Source organism: Phyllobates terribilis, unplaced genomic scaffold, assembly GCF_046119375.1.
Source record: "Phyllobates terribilis strain yellow unplaced genomic scaffold, ASM4611937v1 Scaffold_9__5_contigs__length_417890890, whole genome shotgun sequence".
NCBI lineage: Eukaryota > Metazoa > Chordata > Amphibia > Anura > Dendrobatidae > Phyllobates > Phyllobates terribilis.
This window is the reverse complement of record NW_027362769.1, coordinates 82,043,468-82,069,804: the sequence shown is the minus strand read 5'-3', so window position 1 is coordinate 82,069,804 and position 26,337 is coordinate 82,043,468. Positions and strand designations below refer to the sequence as shown.

Below are 26,337 nucleotides of genomic sequence, written 5' to 3'. Positions count from 1 at the left end.
AGGGCCCTGGTGCGGTGGCTCACTGGGTAATAAAGGGGTTAGGGCCAGCTTGGTATTATCAGCTGGCCCCAAGCCCAAAATTCATGGGGTCACGCCAGTATTAGACATGACCGCCATGAATTTCTAGTAAAGTATTTAAAAAAAACACAACACCCAGAATAAAGTCCTTTAATTGAAATAAAGACACAATTCTTTATTGTTCTAAATTAAACCATACTTACCATCACACCCATTCCAGCTGAAGCCAACGATCTCCTGCAATAAAAGAAAAATAATAAACCAACCTCATCCTTACCTTTCCATGGTTCCCACGACAGCTTCAGCTCTGCTACATCGAGATGACTGGCTGGACCGCAGCAGAACGCTGCCATCCAGTCTGTCATCCCGCAGACACTGAGAAGCGCACGCATGCTTGCGCTCCTCACTGTCTCGCTGTGACGGCATCCAGATGAGCCGAGGTCATGTCCAATGAACTCGGCTCACCTCATGCACGTCACTGACAGCGTGGGAAAATTCTCACACTGAAGTGCTGAGTGCAGGAGAATTCTCCCACGCTGTCAGTGATGTGCATGAGGTGAGCTCATGTCCAATGAACTCAGCTCACCTCCTGCACGTCACTGACAGCGTGGGAAAATTCTCCTGCAATCAGCGCTTCAGCGTGAGAATTTTCCCACGCTGTCAGTAGCGTGCATGAGGTGAGCCGAGTTCATTGGACATGAACTCGGCTCATCTGGATGTCGTCACAGAGAGACGCTGAGCAGCGCAAGCAAGCCTGCGCTTCTCAGTGTCTGCGGGATGACAGGCTGGATGGCAGCGTTCTGCTGCGGTCCAGCCTGTCATCTCGATGTAGCAGAGCTGAAGCTGTCGTGGGAACCATGGAAAGGTAAGGATGAGGTTGCTTTATTATTTTTCTTTTATTGCAGGAGATCGTTGGCTTCAGCTGGAATGGGCGTGATGGTAAGTATGGTTTAATTTAGAACAATAAAGGATTGTGTCTTTATTTCAATTAAAGGACTTTATTCTGGGTGTTTGTGTTTTTTTTAACTTTGACTATGGGGTTAGTAATGGGGGTGTCTTATAGACGCCTCTCCATTACTAACCTGGGCTTGATGTCAGCTGGCATTATAAGCTGACATCAACCCCAACCCTATTACCCCCTGCCACCGCACCAGGGCAGCGTGGAAGAGCGAGGCTAAGTGCCAGAATTGGCGCATCCTATGAATGCGCCATTTCTGGGGCGGCTGACGGCTGGTGTTTCTAGCCTGGGAGGGGGCCAATATTCATAGCTCCCTTCCTGGGCTATTAATATCAGCCCCCAGCTGTCTGCCTAGCCTTTGCTAGCTATTAAATTAGGGGGGACCCCACGTCATTTTTTTTGGGGGGTCCCCCATTTTAATAGCTAGTAAAGGCTATGTATTCAGCTGGGGGCTGATATTAGTAGCCTGGGAAGCTCCGTGGGTATTACCCCCTTCCCAGGCTTCAAACATCTGCCCCAGCCGTCTGCTTAACCTCCGCTAGAGCCTAAAATTAAGGGGAACCCCACGCCAATTTTTTTAATAATAAATCCTTTATTTTAATACTAAATGACAAGTACAGTAACCAACACTATCACTGTACTTCATATATATGTGACTGACATGTTTCTATCTATCTAATCTATGTGTGATGCTCTATCTTTCTGTTCTAAATTGTCGGGTACCGCTGCTGAATTGCCGGCCGGCTTTTTTAAAGAGACAGTGCATGAAAACACTATTATTTTTTTAAATAAATCCTTTACACTAAATGACAAGTACAGTAAGCAATACTATCACTGTACTTATTATATATGTGACTGACATGTTTCTATCTATCTAATCTATGTGTGAAGCTCTATTCTTTCTGTTCTAAATTGTCGGGTACAGATGCTGAATTGCCGGCCGGCTTTTTTAAAGAGACGGTGCATGAAAACACTAATATTTTTTTTAATAAATCCTTTACACTAAATGACAAGTGCAGTAACCAACACTGTCACTGTTCTTCTTATATGTGTGACTGACATGTTTCTATCTATCTAATCTATGTGTGATGCTCTATTCCTTCTTGTCTAAATTGTCGGGTACCGGTGTATGCCGCTGCTGAATTTGCCGGCCGGCTTTTTTAAAGAGAGTGTCTTCTGAGCAGTTTGTCAGCTTTTGGACACCTTTGCAGGTGTTTTCTATGTGTTTCTATGTGTTTTTGTTTGCCTGCCATTGGTTTTAACGGTGTTCGACGGTGTTCTAAGGTGTTCGACGAACAGTTCGACGAACAGTTCCTCGAACATCCCGGTGTTCGACGAACCGAACCGAACCCGAACACTACGGGGGTGGCTCAACACTACCTACGAACTTGGGACCCAATTTTTTAGAAGGAATCCTCAATTGCAGATTCTTAGAGGACAACCAAACCATGTCACCAACAGCAAACAAAACCTCTTGCCGTTTCCTATCAAAGTACCTCTTAGATTTTTTGTTAGCCTCCTGAAGATTACCACGCACATCCGTCCAAACTCTCTCCAAATCACCGGAAAAACTCTCCTCCTCGGGCACAGCCGAAACCAATTTGGAGAATGACCCAAAAGACGGATGTCTCCCAGAACAACAAAAAAAAGGCGAACACCCAGCAGAAGAGGATGTATGGTTGTTAAAAGCAAATTCAGCAAGTGGCAGAAATTCAGACTACCCCTCTTGATTGTCTGCTACAAAACAACGCAAGAACTGCTCAACATCCTGGTTCTTCCTTTCTGTCTGGCCATTAGACTCAGGATGATATCCAGATGAAAACGACAAATGAACTCCCAACCTGTCACAAAAGGCACACCAAAAACGAGCCACGAACTGAGGTCCCCTATCAGAAACAATGTCAGTAGGAACACCATGTAGTCTGACAATTTCCTTGACAAAGGCCTTAGCGAGTGTCTTAGCGCAAGGCAGTTTGATGAAGGGAACCAAGTGACACATCTTGCTAAAACGGTCCACGACCACCCAGATGACCGTGAAACCTTCAGAGGGGGGAAGGTCAGTAATAAAGTCCATAGCCAGATGTGTCCAAGGTGCACTAGGAACCTCCAGAGGGCAAAGCAACCCCGCAGCAGGAGCATGCGAAGACTTGGATCTAGCACACACAGTACATTGGCGCACCCACTTAATGACTTCCTTCTGCCATCCAGGCCACCAAAAACTGCGACCCACAAGTCTCTTGGTCTCAGAAATTCCTGGATGACCTGCCAACCGAGACTCATGACACTCAACAAACAAATCTCTCCTAAAGGTCCTAGGCACAAACAACCTCCCATGGGGAGTGTTAGCTGGGGCATTCTCCTGAGCTTTAAGCATCTCATCCTCCAAAACGGAGTCCAAAGCAGCAATCACAACACCTTCTTGTAAAATGCTCTCCTCTTCCTCCTCAACACCGACCATGGGAGAAAAGCTGTGAGACAAAGCATCAGCTTTAACATTCTTGGTACCCGGGATGTAAGTAACGGAAAAATTAAACCGCGAGAAAAAAAGTGCCCACCTAGCCTGACGGGCATTCAAGCGCTTGGCAGCATCAAGATAGATCAGATTTTTATGATCAGTGAAAACCTGAATGGGAAATTCAGCACCTTCCAAGAGGTGACGCCAGTGTTCAAATGCGAGTTTAATCGCCAGCAATTCCCGATTACCAATATCGTAATTAAGTTCAGTCTCAGAAAATTTTTTTGAAAAAAAGGCACAGGGATGTACTCCATCCTTGTTTTCCTGAGACAACACCGCACCGAACCCCACCGAAGAAGCATCAACCTCAACCAAAAATGGCTTAGTCACATCAGGCTGCATAAGGATGGGAGCAGAGGTGAACCTCTCCTTTAGAAACACAAAAGCTTCAATGGCCTCAGAAGTCCACTGAACCGCATTAGCACCTTTCCTGGTGAGATCGGTCAGCGGTTTGACAATAATAGAAAATTTTTTTATGAATTTTCTGTAATAATTGGCGAAACCCAAAAACCTCTGTATCGATTTCAAACCAATAGGCCTAGGCCATTCCTGCACAGCTTGAACTTTAACCGGGTCATCTCAAAACCTTCACTGGAGATAATGTAGCCCAAAAAACTAATTCTCTGTACAGCGAACTCACATTTCTCCAGCTTAGCAAAAAGCGAATTGTCCATTAATAACTGTAATACCTCACGTACGCTCCGCCAATGAGACTCCAGATCAGGCGAATAAATCAGAATGTCATCCAAATACACAACCACATTTTTGCCGATTAAAGGTCTAAGGATGTCATTAATAAGATTCTGAAAAAATGCTGGAGCATTGGTAAGACCAAAAGGCATAACCAGATTCTCAAAATGACCCACAGGAGTGTTAAAAGCAGTCTTCCATTCATCACCCTCCTTCATGCGCAACAAATTGTATGCCCCCCGGAGATCAATTTTAGAGAACCACTTGGCCCCCACTAACTGGTTAAATAAATCAGGCAGTGGGTAAGGATTGCGTACAGTAATTTTATTAATCTCACGAAAGTCCAGACAAGGACGTAAACCGCCATCTTTTTTTTTTACAAAAAAAAAATCCAACAGCCACAGGAGACTTGGAAGGCCTAATGTGACCGGCGGCCAAGCTTGTCTGTATGTATTCCTCCAAAGCCTTTCTCTCAGGAATAGTAAGATTAAATAAACGACTTTTAGGAAGAGTCGCTCCAGGGACAAATTCAATGGTACAATCATAGTCTCTATGGGGAGGCAAAATTTGTGACTCCTCCTCAGAAAAAACTCTCCAAAAATCCTGAATAGGTACAGGCAATTCCCCTTTATCCACAGCAGCAATACGTCCGTTACAACACTTGTCATAACACTTAGGGCTCCAGGACTTAATTTCATTGGTAGACCAATCCAGTACAGGATTGTGCAATTTTAACCAGGGTAACCCCAATATTACTGGAGAAGGCAAATTATCCAATACCACTAAATCCAAATTTTCTTGGTGAATACCATTAATAGTGAGGGGAAATTCACAGACTTTATGAGTAACACTCTTCAAGGGAGAGCCATCAACAGAAACCACAGCAATAGGGGATGACAAAGTTTTAGGTTCTAATCTAAGTTTTTCCAAGAATCCCCCATCAATCACATTCACAGTAGAACCACAATCCACAAATACCCGAAATTCAATTAATTCATCCTGAGCAGCAGTAGTGGCAGATAGGAATACTCCCTTAGAATTTAAACAGGCAATACGGGCATAACTGACCATTTTTTTTCTTTCTTCATACGAAGCACACAGTTCTTAATAAAATGACCAGAATTTCCGCAATAGAAGCACAAGCCTTCAGAAAGCCTGCGATCTTTTTCCTGAGAGCGGGGTGCCATTGCCCCAATCTCCATCGGCTCTCCATTGTCAGCACAGACCCTCTCAAGACTCGGAGCTGACATAGCAGAGGATTTGCTCTCATTAACCCTTGCACGCAGTCTCCTGTCCACCCGTATAGCTAATTGCATTGCCTCCTGCAAGTTTCCAGGTGTGGGATAAGCAATCAGTAAATCCTTAACCCTTTCACCTAGCCCTGCAAGAAACAAGCTTTTCAAAGCTGAATCGTTCCACCCCACCTGGGCAGACCACCGACGGAAGTGAGAACAATATTTTTCCACATTACCTGATCCCTGCCTCAAACGTCTCAATTCAGACTCAGCAGATGAGACACGATCAGGATCATCATACAACAAACCCAAAGCAGAAAAAAAACTATCCACTGATCTAAAGCACGGATCACTAGGTTGGAGAGAGAAGGCCCATCCCTGAGGATATTTGCGCAAAAGTGACATTATGAACCCTATGCGCTGTGATTCATCACCAGAGGATCCGGGTCTCAAACGAAAATACAATAAACAAGCATTTTTAAAAGAAAAAAAATCTTGTTGTTCGCCAAAAAATAAATCAGGCAGACGTACCTTTGGTTCCACAAAATGTGCTCCAGAACAGCTACTCACGTGTTGTTGGAGCTTGGCCACCTCTAGAGAGAGTCCCTGCAAGCGTTGAGCCAAATCTTGAACTGAGACCATGATGGAAAACTGGAGGTCTTTCCTTAGAGAAATTTTTTTTTTTTTCTTTTAGGGCTGGACTTACTGTTATGATCTGCTACAGGGACTAAGGAAAGACAGGAGAACTGTCCCTACAATAGAACTAAACTAGATCCCTACGATGTAACGGGGAACCTGATCCTTTAGCGATCAGACCCGCTAAAGTCCTCGGCTTGTCTGAACGAAGACCTATAGATGTGAGGGAGGGATCCCTACAAGAACTAGGGACTGGGATAAGTTGGACACCTCCTAGCAGAAATAGTAGCAGTCAAAGACAAACACACAACAAAAAGCATAGAGGTCAGAAGACCTAGCAAAACTAACAGAGAACGGCAACAGAGCACCAAGCTAGCTCAAGAGTAGTAAATACAATGAAGTCCAGCAAGACCAGGAGGGCGGAGCCGGATTAAATAGGCAAAAATGGTCATGTGACCAGCAAACTAAAAAAAACCTAACAGGAGAGTTCTAACAACAAGTTATTAAAAGCTTCTCCTGCTTTTCCGGTCAGGCCAACGCTCAAAAATCTGGGCCAAGCACTAACTGACACCTTATGCAGCAGGCAGAGGTTCTCAAATAACCGGAGATGTTCATCAATATCTGTGGTGTCCTCATTAAACTGTGGTATATCCTGGTACCTTAAAAATTCAGGCCCCTCTCTCCTGTTATCCACTGTCATCTGCGATGGGGCAGGTGGGGGTAATGCTACATGCACACCCAGAAATTTGTTTAACATTGCCGCCCGCTCCATCTCCGTGGCCCACTCTCCTAGCGTGTCCAGCATCCTCCTCAACTCAATCGGTCCATCCTCTGTCATCTCTTCTGCCAAGTCACCGCTCGGTAACTTTCCCTGGTATGCTCTCCAGAGATAGATGATCCCACTGCTGCCACCACTTGTAAAGATCTGAGGTTGTGGGTTGTAAGTAGTCACCTAAGCAGGTTAACGATGCAACAATATTTTATTGATCACAGCCATGGTAATAAAGCAATTCCAGGTAAATGGCCAAAATACAGTTCTCAGTCCTCAAGTTCCCGATCTGGGTTCAGTAGTTCCACTGGCTTTGTATAAGGCCATACTCACTGTCTCCTAACTTATGGTTGGCCCACAGATTTCGTATCTCCAGCCAGTATAGCCTGTAGCCACAGTCCATGATCCTCTAGACCAGTGGTCCCCAACCTTTTTTGCACCAGGGACCGGCTTGAAGCAAGATCATTTTTCCATGGCCCAGCAAGGAGGGGGTGGGGTGGGCGGGGCTTTGGTCATATGGGGGCGGGGTAATGGAGGGATTTGGAGTTTAGTGCATACTTATCATATAGTGTAGACCAGGTCCCCGCCAGGAGCTATGCCAGGAGCCCCACATAATGTGCTGTGCCAGGAGCCGCATCACTGAGGCCCCATCACGCCCTGCAGCAGGACAGGGCAGCTGTCCTGACAGCTGCTGTTCAGCTGCATTTACTTCATCCCAGGGGCGGACACAGACTGTAGTGGGCCCCTGTGCAAGAAATTTTTGGGGCCCCCCCCCGCCCTTCATAAGGCAACAAAGTTATGTAAACATAACCCCCCCATGTGCATCTCTCACCCCCCCATGTGCAGCTCACCCCCGTGCATCTCTCATCCCCTCCGTGCATCTCTCATCCCCCCGTGCATCTCTCACCCCCCCGTGCATCTCTCATCCACCCCCCGTGCATCTCTCATCCCCCCGTGCATCTCTCACCCCCCGTGCATCTCTCATCCCCCCCGTGCATCTCTCATCTCTCCCCTCCCTCCCATGTGCATCTCTCATCTCTCCCCTCCCCCCATGTGCATCTCTCATCTCTCCCCTCCCCCCATGTGCATCTCTCATCTCTCCCCTCCCCCCATGTGGATCTCTCATCTCTCCCCTCCCCCATGTGCATCTCTCATCTCTCCCCTCCCCCCCATGTGGATCTCTCATCTCTCCCCTCCCCCATGTGCATCTCTCATCTCTCTCCTCCCCCCCATGTGGATCTCTCATCTCTCCCCTCCCCCATGTGCATCTCTCATCTCTCCCCTCCCCCCATGTGCATCTCCCATTCCCCCCACTCCTAGTTAATTGTATTTAAAAAAAAAAAAAACTTGTTATACTTACCCCCATGCGATCCCTGCAGAATCCTGGCGCTCGTCCAAATCGCTGACACCAGGTTCTCCTGACTTCCGGCCATGTGACGGCGCCGTCACATGACCGGAAGTCAGGGGAATCATGAAGGTGCTGCCGCAGCAGCGCAGCGCTAAGATGTCCCGGACCCGGCGCTTAGCATGCGGCCGGGGGCCCCATGAGGAGAGAGACGCACAAGAGGGGGGCTCCGAGGGGGCTCCTACCGGCCGGGCCCCATACTGGAGTCAGGGCAGTCATGCCCTGATGGCGGCCCTGCTGGAGGCTGGAGGGGCCCCCTCTCCCCGCGGACCGGATGAAAAACCCCAACGGCCCGGTCCTGGTCCGCGGACCGGCGGTTGGGGACCTCTGCTCTAGACGGTGATAAAACGATGAAAGCACAAGTATCCAGTAGCAGCAGTCCTTTTAAGAAAGTTTAAATCCAAATGACATAATCCATAATGGTAACATGTTTATACATCCCTCCTTCTAAGTCCACGGTCTCCATCCTCTTCCTTCAATCCTTCCAAACAACTCTGACTAAAACATGTCTGTCCTTTATTTCTCTGGGATCAATCCTCTCCCAGGTCAGAAGTGATCACACCCTCCCCCTTAAACATTCACTGTTTGCTAAAACAATGAAGAATATTCTAGAAGCCTTCATCTGAGACTGCATGTAAGACCCCCTGTGGTGACGGATCTACTGTGTCTACAATCTACACACACATAATGAGATTATTGGCTGTTGGAACAATGGTTAGATACTCCTGAGATACAGATATCCTAAGATACAGATTAGTGGACTGCTGGACATTTTACAAGTGACTATTACATACTGACAAGTTAGCAGAACTATATAAAATATAACAAGTAAATCACTAATAAAGCACAATAATAATATTGACAAAAATGGTGGTCCGTTGCTGGAAAAGTATGATAGTCTTTAGTAAGTGGGCAGCTTCTCACACCGTCCGACACTGGGAGAAATAGTGGCGGATGGGGATTGAGTATGGAAACCCGGCCGCCGCTGGCATGAGGTTGCGAAAAGCTTCCGCCTCCACGAGCTTAAAGGGCCACATTTCAAGTGCAAGCTGCTGCCCAGAAATCTGTCAGTTTAGTATTGCGGCCTGTGGGTGGGTGGCTGGCTGCATACTTGCTCTTGCATACCAAGTAACAGAAAACTAAGCAGATGGTGGCCTCTATCATCATCATGGCCTCACCTCGGCACTATGAACTCTCCTGAAGGAGAAGCCAAGACCCACCGGAGGAATCTCCAGTTCTCTGGTGAAAAGACGTCATTGCGCCTTCTGACCTGAGACGTCACAATGCAGCAGCTGCGGAGGATACAGGACCTGCTGTGGAGGCACGGGGAGAGGTAAGTCATTTGAGCACTGTTCCCATCGATTTGGGCAATTTTTAGGCATTTTAGTGCTCGCTCATCACTATTAGAGAAATATCCTACTTACCATGCAAATTTTGAAAAAAAGATGCCCCACAATCATTATTTTGTGGGGAATACAAGTGTATTGTAAAGAAAAAATGCAACATAACTGAAAGTTTTTTGTCATATTCCACGACTTGGGAATCATACACTATTATAATGCATTTTTGCTGTTACGTTGCTATGCAGGCCCAGCTCCAGCACCCAGTGGACCCAGGCAAGTGCCAGGGCCCTGAGCAGGCGGGGAGCCCACTCGCCGTGGGGATATTGGTGTGCTATGTGACCCGTGAGCGGAGGAGAGCGGTGCCAGCACCCACCACTGCCCCCCCAACCCCGCTTTCTGAGAGCCATGGCGGCCCGGCACAATACTTACCTCTCCCCGTGCACAACAGCAGGTCCTGTATTCTCCGCGGCTGCTGCACTGGGACGTCTCAGGTCAGAGGGCGTGATGACGTCTTTTCACCGCGCCCTCTACTGAGCCGTCACAGGCAGCCCAGAGCGGGAAGACTGCAACGCGACTGAGGAGTCCGGAGCAGAGCAGCAGCAGCAGGTGAGGAGAGGTGAGGTGAGTCCTCCCTCTCTTGTCAGTATCTCCTCACTTCTTCCCAAGTCAGTTTATGCGAGCCATGTTAAGAGGCTCATTTCTTTGCATCTCTGGTTCAGAATTGTCTTTACATGCTGTAATTTGGTATAACTACAAGAATTCAGCTTGGAAATAAAATTTCTTCTGGAATCTTCATATGTGTTTCCTTTAATTGAGCTAAGCTATCTGATGAAATCACTTTGTGTGAGTACTGGTATATAGAGACAGCCATAAAAACAGTGTCTCAAGAGCCCCACACCTGCAGCCTAGTAATGGAGTCAGAATAGTTTACTTTTGGCATAACATATAAATAGGATTTAAATACTTCATTCAATGGCTTACCTTCTTATTATACTTACTTTTCTTTTCACATAGGATAAAACCATATTGGTGATTTCATCGGAGACTGGAATCATGTACTTTTGATATTTTAGGGAATATGTCATCTTCTTGAACATGTTGACTGACATGATGATCTGTGCTTTGATTAATTGTTGCTAGTTCGGGTGTAAATAGCTGTTAAAAAAATCTAAATATTATTATTGCAGTGTAGGAGCAGATAGCTTTTAGCCATTTCAATAGACTTTGTTTTAAACTTAGATAAGAGCACAAAGAGTAGAAATAGTAACATCAGAAGCTTCACTCTTCATAATAATGAAGCTTTAGAGATGAGCAGCTGCAATATTCAAATACTAAAGATAAATTCCGCTACAATCATTAAATGGGCTACGCTCGGACTGACCCATCAGAAACCAGTGATTTTTCCATTGAGTACCTGAACCAACTAGTGTGCCTCCCCATACCAACTTCCTGCACTGGTGCAGCCATCCTCTACATGCAGTAAAATTGGAAGTTTAATTGCTACCTCAATGCAAAACTGAGATGACATCCTATCTAACTGTTAAATATTAATTATGGATATTCATTTCATTCTAAATTCTGTACCATACATTGCATAAGATTGCATCAGCCATCGTGCTACGGTTTCTATATGACATGCGCTATTTGTGTATTTTTAGTTCAGTGTAAGTTAGTACCATAAGTAGAAGAACAGCTGGTATGACCGGCCTATATAACCCATACATGAAGAGGTGATCGGGGCGCGCTCTTTCCATTCTACATTACACAGCTCAGTCCTAGGATCTACGCTGGCTGAGGAAACTGCTGCCGATGTAGGCCCAAGCGGACACATGGTGTCATCCTGACACACGTGCTGGACACAGACAGACGCAACCTACCAGTCAAGATCCCAGGAAAAGATGGGTGAATCTCAACTATTAAGCTAATTATGGACAAATGGACAATCACTTTGTAACTATTTAACCTATTTTATGTAACTACTGCAATTGTTCTTTTTAACAGACAATCCAAGAATAAACCGCTACATTTTTTTTTATAAGAATATTGTGATATATTATTTGACCGATCGCATCTGATAAGAGGTCCTCTAAAAAAAATATATGTAAATAAGTATTTTTTTACATTTTGGCAAGCCAACCAGTCCTGATTTTTTGTGTTTTCAACTGAATTTCCTTCTTGAACAAAGGGGGGAGAGAAGAGGTTTGCAGCTGTTGTTCAAATGTCAGGAAATCCACTAACTTTGTCACAAGAATCAGAAAGAACCTACAGATTGAGGACTGATATATTCTCCAGATGGATTGACAGGCATCAGAATCAGACGAGCTGAGGATAACACATGCTGATCACCAGAAGCTAAGAAATCTGAAGGTAAACAAAATATGGACATAATTTCTTCTTTGGCTAAACAAAGTAAGCTTAAATTCAAAGTTGCTGACGAAACTGACTTAGATGTTTTGTGGCTTAGCTTATATATAGAATATGAATTGGCGAACTTACAGTTAGATTCTAAGTTAGTATCTTTTCATAGAGACAAAGAAAAATTGAGAAATATTCTACAGTTGGTTGATGTATTTCATAGTCTTGTGTCAGAAAAGTCTAAGCAGGCCAATTGTGTAGAAATAGTGTCAAATGGTGATACTGATTCTGACTGTAATGCGGAAATTGAGAAAAATGCAAGACACGTGTCTGTAACAAATACTGAAGGTGACCTTGAGTCTGATGAAGAGATGGACATACAAAAAACTGACATGGGAGGAGACATGATTGACGTACGAGAAACTTACATATTATTTGACTTGGGAGTAGACATGAGTGACATAGGAGGAGCTGATGTACAAGGGCCACTAAAAATAGCAGAGAATTGAGAAGCTACAGAGGCCCAACTCCAAATTAAAGTTAGGAAAAATTTGCTAAAGTTATACAAAATCATGCCAAAATATGAGGTCAAAATCCATGTCTGTAGAAATTCAGAGATATATATATACACACACTTGTATACAGTAGAGATTGTGTATAATTGTATTTATATATATTTATAGTAATATAATTAAAATCTGATTAATTAATAAATTAGAACCTCATATATAAATTAAAGTAGCAATATTTTGAATTACAACCAATATTTGTATAAGATATTTAAATTATTATGTTGCTGTATGAATTTGATATTTAATCTTATCTTTTATGTTTCCTTAAAATTTTCATTCCAAAGCAGGATTTGATCAAACAACTCTTACATGGATTTATTTCTTTATTCACACAGGAAGTTGAAAAAAACTGCATGATTTTATGTGTATAACATTTTTAAAATAATAACAATATAACTAGTTGAACTATATTATGTGTAACTCTTATTAATTAATTATTTTGTGCTGCTAATATTTTCTGTGCATGAATTGTTTGTGCTTTGTAGCTAAAGTAACCTTACAGGGTGGCGGTGCTCACACCATGCAGTAACTGAGGCATTGACCCAAGCAAGTCCAACATGAGCAGCTTTTATTCAGCAAAACTCACAGGTAAACAGAAAGTCCACCGGTTCGCAGCCGGGTTAACACAAGTCCATAACAACGGTTGCCGGGGCAATGGCCACGCAGGGCCGCTCAGAGCCTGACGGATGCAGAGCCTTCCCAGGCGTGGGTTCAGCTACTCACAGGTCCACCAAGCTTTCCTACTATGCTCCTAGCAGGTCGAAACACTGAACAACATTAACCCTTAATGCAGGGTTTTTAAAGGATCTGTGGCAAGAGCCACTGGAAAACCTGTGTTGGAGGGAGGAGGCCGCCTCACTGCCTTCCTGTAGCCTCCTCCAAGAAATGAAGGTCCTGCCAGGTTTTACTCAATCTGCTTGCCTTAGCCAGATAGCCTGACCAGGTCAATGCTCACCTTCATTCCTGCATTGCAGCCGCAGCTGTGTCTGTGACTGCAATGCACTCCAATGGGTTTAATAGGTCTCTGTACATATTCTGGGGGATATATACCGTCCCTCGCATACGATCCCAGACACTGCATATATCCCCCCCACTGTTCAAACTTGTGGGGTTGAACATTTGTCACAATACCGGGTGCCCGGGACAGGGCATCTGCGTTTGCCTGCGACTTCTAAAGAGAATCTGAAATTTTTCAGTGACAAAAACCACCTGGTGACTCACGCATTCCTCTCCTTGGCGTTGGACAAAGGTCCAACATTGACACTTCATTTAATTTCCGGAAATCGTTACAGGAGCGTAATGATTTGTCTGGTTTCGGGATCAGTACGATGGGGCTAGCCCATTCGCTCCGTGACTCCTAACTGGAGCATTTGTTTGACCTCAGCCATGATGGTTGCCTCCGGGCTTCGGGTACCCGGTACGGTCTCATTCATACCCTTACACCAGGCTTGGTGACAATGTCATGTTGGAGAACCCCAGTCCTACCCGGTAGCTCTGAGAACACGTCGGTATTCTGCTGCACCAGCGAGCGAGCCTCCCGTCGCTGCTGTTTAGTGAGAGCACCACTTATCCTGACCTCTCCCCCAGACGCACTCCTGGCTGAGGGTACACGTACTACCACCCGATCATCCTTGCTCAAAGACCTGTCCATGGCTCTTTTATTACAGTACAGACCAAAAGTTTGGACACACCTTCTCATTTAAAGATTTTTCTGTATTTTCATGACTATGAAAATTGTACATTCACACTGAAGGCATCAAAACTATGAATTAACACTTGTGGAATTATATACTTAACAAAAAAGTGTGAAACAACTGAAAATATGTCTTATATTTTAGGCTCTTCAAAGTAGCCACCTTTTGCTTTGATGACTGCTTTGCACACTCTTGGCATTCTCTTGATGAGCTTCAAGAGGTAGTCACCGTAAATGGTCTTCACTTCACAGGTGTGCCCTGTCAGGTATAATAAGTGGGATTTCTTGCCTTATAAATGGGGTTGGGACCATCAGTTGTGTTGAGCAGAAGTCTGGTGGATACACAGCTGATAGTCCTACTGAATAGACTGTTAGAATTTGTATTATGGCAAGAAAAAAGCAGCTAAGTAAAGAAAAACGAGTGGCCATCATTACTTTAAGAAATGAAGGTCAGTCAGTGTGAAAAATTGGGAAAACTTTGAAAGTGTCCCCAAGTGCAGTTGCAAAAACCATCAAGCGCTACAAAGAAACTGGCTCACATGAGGACCGCCCCAGGAAAGGAAGACCAAGAGTCACCTCTGCTTCTGAGGATAAGTTTATCCGAGTCACCAGCCTCAGAAATCGCAGGTTAACAGCAGCTCAGATTAGAGACCAGGTCAATGCCACACAGAGTTCTAGCAGCAGACACATCTCTACAACAACTGTTAAGAGGAGACTTTGTGCAGTATGCCTTCATAGTAAAATAGCTGCTAGGAAACCACTGCTAAGGACAGGCAACAAGTAGAAGAGACTTGTTTGGGCAAAAGAACACAAGGAATGGACAATAGACCAGTGGAAATCTGTGCTTTGGTCTGATGAGTCCAAATTTGAGATCTTTGTTTCCAACCACCGTGTCTTTGTGCGAGGCAGAAAAGGTGAACGGATGGACTCTACATGCCTGGTTCCCACCATGAAGCATGAAGGAGGAGGTGTGATGGTGTGGGGGTGCTTTGCTGGTGGCACTGTTGGGGATTTATTCAAAATTGAAGGCATACTGAACCAGCATGGCTACCACAGCATCTTGCAGCGACATACTATTCCATCCGGTTTGCGTTTAGTTGGACCATCATTTATTTTTCAACAGGACAATGACCCCAAACACACCTCCAGGCTGTGTAGGGCTATTTGACCAAGAAGGAGAGTGATGGGGTGCTACGCCAGATAACCTGGCCTCCACAGTCACCAGACCTGAACCCAATCAAGATGGTTTGGGGTGAGCTGGACCTCAGAGTGAAGGCAAAAGGGCCAACAAGTGCTAAGCTTCTCTGGGAACTCCTTCAAGATTGTTGGAAGACCATTTCCAGTGACTACCTCTTGAAGCTCATCAAGAGAATGCCAAGAGTGTGCAAAACAGTCATCAAAGCAAAAGGTGGCTACTTTGAAGAACCTAGAATATAAAACATATTTTCAGTTGTTTCACACTTTTTTGTTAAGCATATAATACCACATGTGTTAATTCATAGTTTTGATGCCTTCAGTGTGAATGTACAATTTTCATAGTCATGAAAATACAGAAAAATCTTTAAATGAGAAGGTGTGTCCAAACTTTTGGTCTGTACTGTATATGTGCGCCTCCGTGCTGCCTGGGCATCTAACAGATGTTCTTTCACGATGGGCATGACCGCCGCGATCAGGTCCTGCATACTGGCCACGTGTTCAATTATACTCCTTTGTGGAGTCAGCTCTTGTTCCCACGTCTCTTTGGCTACGTCCAACAGACCCCTAGGGTGTCTGCCGTACAATAACTCAAAGGGAGAGAACCTTGTGGAAGCCTAGGGTACCTCACGATGGCGAACATCAAATAGGGTAGTAACATGTCACAATCCCTTCCGTCCTTAGAAACCACCCTTTTTAACATGGACTTGAGGGTTTTATTGAACCATTCTACTAGCCCATCGGTTTGAGGGTGGTACGCAGAAGTGCGCATTTGTTTTATTTTTAGTAGTTTGCAAAGTTCCCTCGTCACCTTGGACATAAAAGGGGTCCCTTGATCTGTCAGGATCTCCTTAGGTAGCCCAAGGCGATAGAACATGACAAACAGCTCCCGTGCAATCAGTTTCGCCGAGATTCAGCGTAGTGGTACAGCCTCCGGGTACCGGGTGGCACAGTCAACGACCACAAGTATATTTTGGTGGCCAAGAGTGGATTTTACAATGGGCCCTACCAAGTCCATTGCAATCCGTTCTAAAGGTACCTCTATCACTGGCAGAGGTACCAATGGGCTACGGTAGCTTGTGGTGGGTGTGGTCAGCTGACTCTCAGGGCAGGATTCGCCGTACTTTTGAACCTCTGTGTAAATCCCCGGCCAAAAGAACCACTGCAAATTACGCTCTTGCCTCTTTTTAACCCCTAAGTGTCCACCCAGCAGGTGTGTTTGTGCCATCTCCAGAACCGCCCAACGGTACGACTGAGGTACCACTAACTGTTCCACGACCTTGTCCCTGATTTTGTCTACCCTATAGAGAAACTCACCATTGACTACCATGTGTGGAATCACAGTATCTACACCGGGCTGTTGAGCTACACCATTTACCTCTAACACCCTTTTCCGCGCCCGAGTCAGGGTGGAATCCTGTAGCTGAGCTGTCCCAAACGTGCCCCGGGACACCTCCAGCTCGGGGATCAATGGGGTCTCCTCGACCTCTCCTGACAGCATCTCTAGGGGAAACCTACCGGGGTTACACTCTGTTCCTAGGTTGGACACCCCTACCTTAGGTACCCCTGACTCGGGTTCTTCGGGTACAGTGCCCGTAATAAATTTTACCGGGGAAGAGTGATTTTTGTTTTCCCACAGAGTCCCGAACAGGGGCAAGTCTCTTCCCAACACAGTCCCATAGAGAAGAGTTTTTACCACTCCCACCACATGTTTTGTGTCCCCACATGGCATGTAAAACACTACCTCCGTGGTTGGGTATTCTCAGAGGTCCCCATAGATACACACAACCCCGACTGTCCGTCCTCTGGGGTTGTCTCCTGCCACCACCTATTCATGTATCAAAGTCACTAGGCTCCCTGAGTATAAGAGGGACTCCGTTGGGTACCCATTAACCAGTACCTGGCACAGTTGGGGTTCACTGACCGGGGAGTCGGCATTCGCAGAGCAGACGGTCTGGGTATACAGTGAGACCCGGCAGTTATACCCGCAGTCCATGGGCTCTGTAGTCAGGGTGTAGGTAGCAACCAAGTGTCCCAGCCCCTGACACCGCCAGCACCTAATGGCGGAGGTACTATTAGATCTTGTGACCTTTTGGAAGGGAACCGGTCTCCTGCCACTCTCACTCCGGGGTTCCCCTTCAGCACGGGTACCATGCTGACTGTCCTCAGCAGAGGGATGCGACCCCTTTCCCGGTTCCTGGTTTGGCAGGGTCCAGCATGACAGCCGCGAGGGGGCAGAGTCCTGTATAAAGTCCTGAGTGGCCGAGTACCACTCGATCAGGCTGACCACGTGGTCAGGGTGCCGGGGTCTCCTTGCCCCACCCAACGTTTGATAGCGGCCGGCAGAGTCCTCACCAGCCGGTCGACCACCACTCTCTCCACCATCTGGGCTGGAGTCAAAGTCTCAGGCTGGAGCCACCACTTCGGCCCCCTTTGCCCGGCTGGTATGTTTTCCCGCTCTGCGATGCACTCATAGATGGTCAGGAAGGCTTCCACGTCGTCCTTCTGTCCCATCTTCCTCAACGCTGAGTGAACCTTGTCTCGGGCCTCTCAACGTTCCGGTATCAGAATTGTGGCGTTTTCCCACAGGGCAGCAATCTGTTGTAGCATCAGTTCATTTGTTTTTTCCTGCTGCTGGTACAGTAGCTGCTGCTGATTGTGCTGCTGTTCCCGCTCCTGCTGTTGCCGTTGGAGATTCTGGTGCTACTCCTGCTGTTGCTGCTGGGTGACTACCAACTGCTTTAACAGCTCCTCCATTTTGTTCACGGGGTGGGGCTGAAAGGTGGCAGGCCGGATTGTGGTCATGCAGCTGCCGGTGGGGTATGCCTCAGTCACAATGCCCGCATTCTCCACCAAGCTGTAGGGCCACAGTGTTCACACCTTGCAGTAACTGAGGCAGTGACCCAAGCAAGTCCAACATAAGTAGCTTTTATTCTCACAGGTACACAGGTAAACAGAAAGTCCTCCGGTTCGCAGCCGGGTTAACACAAGTCCAGAACAACGGTTGCCGGGGGCAACGGCCGCGCCGGGCCGCTGAGACCCTGACGGGTGCAGAGCCTTCCCAGGCGTGGGTTTTACTTAATTTGCCTTAGCCAGATAGCCTGACCAGGTCAATGCTTACCTTCATTCCTGCATTAAATCCGCAGCTGTGTCTGTGACTGCAATGCACTCCAATGGGTTTAATAGGTCTCTGTTAGTGATGAGCGAGCATGCTCGCCACTGCTCGGTACTCGCCCGAGCATCTCAGTACTCGAGATGCTCGGAGCTCGCCGAGTACTTTCGAGATGCTCGGGTGGGAGCTCTGGTCCCCATCCTGCATGTTTGGTGCTATTTAGAGCACCAATCATGCAGGGATTGTCTACCACTCACTGTAATGTCACAGCCATGGTGGTTGTGGCATTACAGTGATTGCCCAAATTGATGGGAACAGTGCTCACAGTGAAACATAAAAAGCCGGCAATTCATCAGCAGCATACACCGGTACCCGACAATTTAGAACAGAAAGAGTAGAGCATCACACATAGATTAGATAGATAGAAACATGTCAGTTACATATATAATAAGTACAGTGACAGTGTTGGTTACTGTACCTGTTATTTAGTGTTAAAATAAAGGATTTATTTTAAAAAAAATAATAGTGTTTTTTTGCTCCCGTCTCTTTAAAAAAGCCGGCCGGCAATTCTTCAGCGGCATACATCGGTACCCGACATGTCCAATGAACTCAGCTCACCTCATGCACGTCACTGACAGAGTGGGAAAATTCTCCTGTGCTTGCATTGAGCGCAGGAGAATTCTCTCACGCTCACCGCAAGCGCAGAAGAATTTTCCCACGCTGTCAGTGACGTGCATGAGGTGAGCTGAGTTCATTGGACATGTCCAATGAACTCAGCTCACCTCATGCACGTCACTGACAGCGTGGGAGAATTCTCCTGCGCTTGCCGTGAGCGCAGGAGAATCCTCTCACGCTCACCGCATGTGCAGGAGAATTCTCCCACGCTGTCAGTGACGTGCATGAGGTGAGCTGAGTTCATTGGACATGAACTCGGCTCATCTGGATGCCGTCACAGCCAGACACTGAGGAGCGCAAGCATGCCTGCGCTTTTCAGTGTCTGCAGCATGGCAAGCTGGATGGCGGCTTTCGGCTGCGATCCAGCCTGTCATGTGAATGTAGCAGAGCTGGAGCCGTCCTGGGAACCATGGAAAGGTAAGGATGAGGTTGGTTTATTATTTTATTTTTATTGCAGGAGATCGTTGGCTTCAGCTGGAATGGGCGTGACGGTAAGTATGGTTTAATTTAGAACATTAAAGAATTGTGTGTTTATTTCAATTAAAGGACTTTATTCTGGGTGTTTGTGATTTTTTTTAACTTTGACTATGGGGTTAGTAATGGGGGTGTCTTATAGACACCTCTCCATTACTAACCTGGGCTTAATGTCAGCTGGCATTATAAGCTGACATCAACCCCAGCCCTATTACCCCACTGCCACCGCTACAGGGCAGTGGGAAGAGCGAGGCTAAGTGCCAGAATTGGCGCATCCTATGGATGCGTCATTTCTGGGGCGGCTGACGGCTGGTGTTTCTAGCCTGGGAGGGAGCCAATATTCATGGCACCCTTCCTGGGCTATTAATATCAGCCCCCAGCTGTCTGCCTAGCCTTTGCTAGCTATTAAAATAGGGGGGACCCCACGTCATTTTTTTTTGGGGTCCCCCATTTTAATAGCTAGTAAAGGCTAGGTATTCAGCTGGGGGCTGATATTAGTAGCCTGGGAAGCTCCGTGGGTATTACCCCCTTCCCAGGCTTCAAACATCTGCCCCAGCCGTCTGCTTAACCTCCGCTAGAGACTAAAATTACGGGAACCCCACGCCAATTTTTTTCAATAAATCCTTTATTTTAACACTAAATGACAAGTACAGTAGTCAACACTATCACTGTACTTATTATATATGTGACTGACATGTTTCTATCTATCTAATCTATGTGTGATGCTCTATTCTTTCTTTTCTAAATTTTCTGGTACCGGTGTATGCTGCTGATGAATTGCCGGCCGGCTTTTTTAAAGAGACAAAAACACTATTATTTTTTATTAATAAATCCTTTATTTTAACACTAAATAACAAGTACAGTAACCAACACTGTCACTGTATTTATTATATATGTGACTGACATGTTTCTATCTATCTAATCTATGTGTGATGCTCTATTCTTTCTGTTCTAAATTGTCAGGTACTGGTTTATGCCACTGATGAATTGCCGGCCGGCTTCTTTAAAGAAACGGGTCCATGAAAATCGGAGGGCACTAATGTGTTCCAAGTGCCCTGCTATGTTTTTCATGCACCCTCCTATATACCCTGCATGCCTGTCTGCCTATATATTCTGCCTGCCTGACGTTTAATTGAGCACCGTTCCCATCGATTTGGGCAATTTTTGACCTTCTTCAGACCGCCGGGGGGGACCACCAGAAAAATGCTCGCATTTCCCATAGACTTACATTGGTCTCGTTGCTCGGGACAAGCACCCGAGTATTCTAATGTGCTCGACCCGAGCTTCGAGCACCCGAGCATTTTAGTGCTCGCTTATCACTAGTCTCTGTACATATTCTGGGGGATATATACCGTCCCTTGCATACGATCCCAGTCACTGCCTCACAATATGTATTCATATGGAATGTATGGTTCAACAAATCAAATGTCAGAGTGAAATGACAGATGAAGTAGATGAGCAGCACTAAGTGTGATTTGTGTGACCGAGGCCTCATGTATGTGTGAAAAAAAAACTGTTTCTTTATGTGAAGTTACAAGAATAAATTTCATTCTGAGAATATTATGATACATAATTAAGTATTATCTACATAAAGTATATTTCACCATACATCAAAATGGTTTATAAAGCAAATTTACATTTAGAATGATTTTTCCACATGATAATTTTATAGTATTCAAGGTTATTATTTTTTAATGGTTACCCAGGTACAAATTGATATGAAATGTATGCAAAATATTTATAGAAGTTTAATTATTTTTTAATTTTGGTTCTGATACATTATTTGTTTTATAAAATAATATTTTTTGGTATTAGGGGGGAAAATTTGTTTTTTGACCCTGATTACATAATCATTTTTGATCAATACTTTTTTGTCACACATTTTAAAAAAAGAAGAAATATTAATAAGGTACAATGGTATAACTAAGAAGGGTATTACATGCAAAGCTGCATAACTTGGTCATTTTTGGTAATACAAGGTTATGACAAATATGAGATCATCCAGATAATGGAAATATAAGGGTATTTTTATGAAGAATATAATTACTCTGCATTTGTCATTAACATATAAAGGCCTTATTTTTATTCTTATTTTTATTCTTAATTTTATTTTTCATTTTTACATTTTACTCTTACTTTCTTCTTATTTTTAAATTTTTCATTTTTAATTCTAATTTTTTATTTTATTTCAGGTCAATATCTTAATTGAGAAAAACATTAATATTTAATAAAGTAATGTCTAATACAAGAATATTGCTTTATTAAATATAATGATAAGGTTCCACTATAAGAAGAAAAATGTTTCAATTTTCAGAGTAAATACAACAAGTAATTCTTTCATTCATTTATTCATTTTGGCTCATGAGTATATATTCTTTAGTATTATTGGTTTATTATATATATCTGGTTAATAAATTTTGAGTAGTAAAGATATAAACACTTGTTATATCAAAACACACTGACACCTATGGGTTGGAAAAGGAAATTACACCTGTGACATAAAAATGTTCCATCACATGAAGAACCTGATTAATAATGAATTATTATCTATTATTGTTTTATTTCCAAGCATAATTTATTTTAATATTTTGATAATCATTAAATGGATATTACTGATTGCTATGGTACGCTGTAATATTAAAGGTTAGGAAAATTGCCAGACTCACCCCCTCTGACACTGCCTCCCCAGCAGCACTTTCGTATGGTGGATTCAACCTTTCCCACACCCCCCGCCCCAACGGCAAACATGGTGGAGGCGTAGGTTTTATCCTGTCAGATACCTGCGCCTTCACCCAAATCCCACTGCCACCCTCCGTTACAATCCCCTCTTTTGAGGTGCACTGTTTGCGCATCTATTCCCCCTCTGACCACCAACTGGCCATCATTTACTGACCCCCAGGGATAGCCACCACTTTCTTAGACCACTTCACCATTTGGCTTCTTTACTTCCTTTCCGCTGACATCCCCACTATCATAATGGGTGACTTCAACATCCCCATTGACTCTTCCCACTCATCTGTTTCTAAGTTCCTATCCCTCACTTCCTCCTTTGGCCTTGCTCAATGGTCTTCTGCAGCTACTCATAAAGATGGCCACACACTGGACCTCATCTTTACCTGCCTGTGTTCCCGATCTAACCTCTCTAACTCACCTCTCCCTCTCTCTGACCACAACCTCCTCACATTCTCTACCCTCTCCTCTCCAGGTCCACAATCCCCACTCCACAAACTTACACACCCTCGCAGAAACCTCAAACACTTTGACCGACACTCACTCTCTGAATCCCTTCTCCCTCTTACAGACATAAATTCTTTACACGTACATGACGCAGATGTTGCTGCTGCTTTATATGATACCATACATACAATAGCCTTAAATACATGCCCGAGAGCAAACATAGCTGTTAAACCATAAATTCTAGGTCAGAATGAACTCTACTCCACAAACATTTTTAAACCATGGAGAAAACATGGAGTAATTTAGTTAGAAAAACAATCTTTATTAATTACATCAAAACTGCATAATCAAATCACAGCATTTAAAAATAGGGATACATGGGGTCAAGGGATAGCAGCACCCATCCCATCTCGGGAATTTCTCCTCGAGCTGCTCCACTTTATTCTCTCGCATAATTATTTTTTGTTTAAAGATATCATATATCTCCAGCGACGTGGCACGGCGATGGGGGCGGCCTGTGCGCCATAGTACACCAATCTCTTCCTGGGCGAATGGGAGAGGGATATTTTCGGTGACGATGGCGTACCCGTTGAGGACCACGTCGTGTCATGGATGAGGTATATTGATGATATATTATTTTTTTGGCGGGGGACAGTGGGGGAGCTCGAGGAGTTTATGGCACAACTCAATGCCAACTCGCGGGGTATCAGATTAACCTACACCTATCACACTGAACGTATAGACTTCCTGGACATTACTCTGGAGGTGGATGGGCGCTCCGCCGTCCAGACTGATGTCTTCAGGAAGTCTACGTCGGTGAATTCCCTGATTCATGCAGAGTCGACACATTATTCACCCACGATTCGGGCTGTCCCGGTTGGATAGTTCCTGAGGATGAGGAGGATCTGCTCAACAAATTCCAGGTTCGAGGCCCAGGCTGCCGATCTAACTAGACGGATTAAACAGCGTGGATACAGTAACCGAAGCATCAGACGTGGCTATGAGAGGGCGCGGGACACCTCCCGCAGTGGTCTTCTATACTCCGATCAGGCTAAATGGGGGAAAGACGAGAGTGGAAAGATTAGATACATCTCATCTTTTAACCACGAATGGGAGACGATGCGATGGGTTCTTAATCGCCATTGGGCGGTTTTGGGCACGGAACCTGCATTACGTGATCACGTTGAGCCCTTTCCGCCAAAGACGGCCCGTCGGGGGAAGAATTTGAGAGATTTATTAGTCTCCAGCCATTACATTCCCCCTGCATCCAACCCATTCGGGTCCCGTGGCCCTACTGTAGGATGTTTCCCATGCGGCCGCTGTCTTGCCTGCGCCAATGTCCTGCGCAGTGCTTCTTTCACGTCCTCTGACGGCTCCCATGAATTTAAAATCTTGCAATATATTTTGTGTAACACCAATAATGTTATATACTATGCAACTTGTGGGTGTAACTTAATCTATATAGGTCTGACATCACGGGAGCTTCGTGTCAGGGTGCGTGAGCACGTGCGGGACATTGGTGCGGCCAGGACAGTGACCGATCCCCGGGAGCTGAAGACGCTATCACGACACTTTAAGGCTGTACACGACTGTGATCCTAAGTAGTGTTGAGCCACCCCCGTAGTGTTCGAGTTCGGTTCGGTTCGTCGAACACCCGTGTGTTCGCCGAACTGTTCTTCGAACTGTTCGTCGAACACCTTCGAACACCGTTAAAACCAATGGCAGGCAAACAAAAACACATAGAAACACATAGAAAACACCTTCAAAGGTGTCCAAAAGCTGACAAACTGCTCAGAAGACACAACTAACACATGGAAAAGTGACAAGTACATATAGTCATGCGAAAAGAAAAGAGGTGGAGGAGTAAAAGGAGGGGGAGACACAGATATAGGCATGTCATGCCCTTCTAAAATCCAAAAAGTGAGAAGCCGACACGGCCAGTCCGTTCCTGCCCGTGCCACCTCTGTGTCACAGGGTTTGTGCCAGAGCCGCGGTGGACCCTGATGGCCAGCCCCCCTATCCCAATACTGGTGCCTGTCCGCCAGTGGGTCGAGGCCCCCCACGGTGGGGGGGGGAGTAACATCTGCAGAAGAAAGACCATCTTCCAGCCAAACTAAGATGTCGACTTCTTTTCGTGGACAATGTGATACGATCCCATTCTTACGGACACGCCCATCGCTACAAATTCCAGATGAGGCACAAAAACAGCAGGTGCTTCAACGGATATCAAGTGCTCCTTCAAGTGGGCTCTCCATCACCTCAATTTCAACATCACAAATACTCCAGTCCTCAGAGGTGTCACCCCAATCGCACTTGCTTCCTCACAGCTCCCAAGTCTCCAGCTGCCCGTCTGAGTATGGGGTAGCACAGATGGTTGAGTCTGCACAGCTGTTTACTCATACTATAGCCTGGGAAACGGAGGTCTGCTCCAGAGCTTCTGTTAATCCAGATGAGGAAATGATCTGATCTGATGCCCAGAATCTTTATAAGTCGGATCCAGGACCAGATGAAGAAGGTTCTGAGCATAATGTAGACCCTTGTTCCCAAACTGTAACTCCTGTTGGTGGAGACAATGATGAAGACAATGATGAGACTCAAATACCTGATTGGAGCGACAACTTGACTTTTCGGTCAGGGCAGGAAGAGGTTGGCTCTGAGGACGACGGGTGTGATAACACACAGGGTGATGATGACGAGGTTGGAGATCCCACTTACTGTCAACCCACAGTCAGCCAGTCGATGAGGTCAGCAGAGGAGGTGGAGGAGGATGTGACTAGCCCTGGGGATGGGGATGACTCGGTACCCGGGCATTTGCCTGGCCTTGGGGATGTCGCGGTGGTCGGCTCCCTGGCCCGTACCCTGGGGTCTCTCTTTAAAAGGGTGGATAATTGTTAATTTTATAAGAGTTCATGATGCCACCTGTGGTACCTGGAGACAAGCACCAGCGCTGCAGTAGTCCACTGAGGCCGGTGATAAGGCAGCTCGATGGTATAGCTCCCCACAGGTGTACCTAGGTCTCAGGGCAGCGTATGCAGGGGGAATGCAGGACAGGCGAGACCCAGCTGGGTCAGAGCAAGAACGGGAACGGACACGGTGGTCACTTCAGTACCTTTTACTGGTGGAAATTCAGGCACATCCCGGAGCACTGTAGGGTGAAGGGTGCATATCAGGATCCTCCCCAATGAGCGGGTGTAGGGCCTCCTGTTTCTTGCCTCTGCGTAGTAAGTTTCTGACCTGCCTGGAGCTAGGCCTAACTTTGTCTCTGTCCTGCACTGGCTGACCTTGTGGTGGGGCCTTCTCTTGGAGTTCACGCTCCCAGTATGCGGGGCCTAAGCGTCTCCTGGCTCTGTTACATATCAGCACCTTAGCGATCCTGGGACTTGTAGTTCTCCAGGGATTCCGGTTATGCCTTACTGGGTCATAGAGATACCGGTAAGCTCGGATCCTGTGTCCGGTAAATGCTTCGGGGTGAGCTGGTTAAGCTCCTCTGCCCCTTATGTACTAACTCGCCACTCG

The 26,337-nt window shown here is 45.8% G+C and overlaps 1 protein-coding gene across 5 annotated transcripts in view; it reads right to left on the bottom strand.

Moving 5' to 3' along the window:
- The window catches only part of LOC141161605 (uncharacterized), a 273,682-nt gene that overhangs the window by 150,718 nt on the left and 96,627 nt on the right, over positions 1-26,337 (bottom strand). For 4 of the 5 annotated variants that reach the window (XM_073646646.1, XM_073646645.1, XM_073646643.1 and 1 more), the window contains one exon: positions 10,568-10,724. In XM_073646646.1, the coding sequence (XP_073502747.1) occupies positions 10,568-10,678 (111 nt within the window). In that variant the 5' untranslated portion in view covers positions 10,679-10,724. Of the gene's footprint in view, positions 1-10,567; positions 10,738-26,337 lie in introns of all 5 variants that reach the window. The other variant, XM_073646644.1, reaches the window with a different exon arrangement.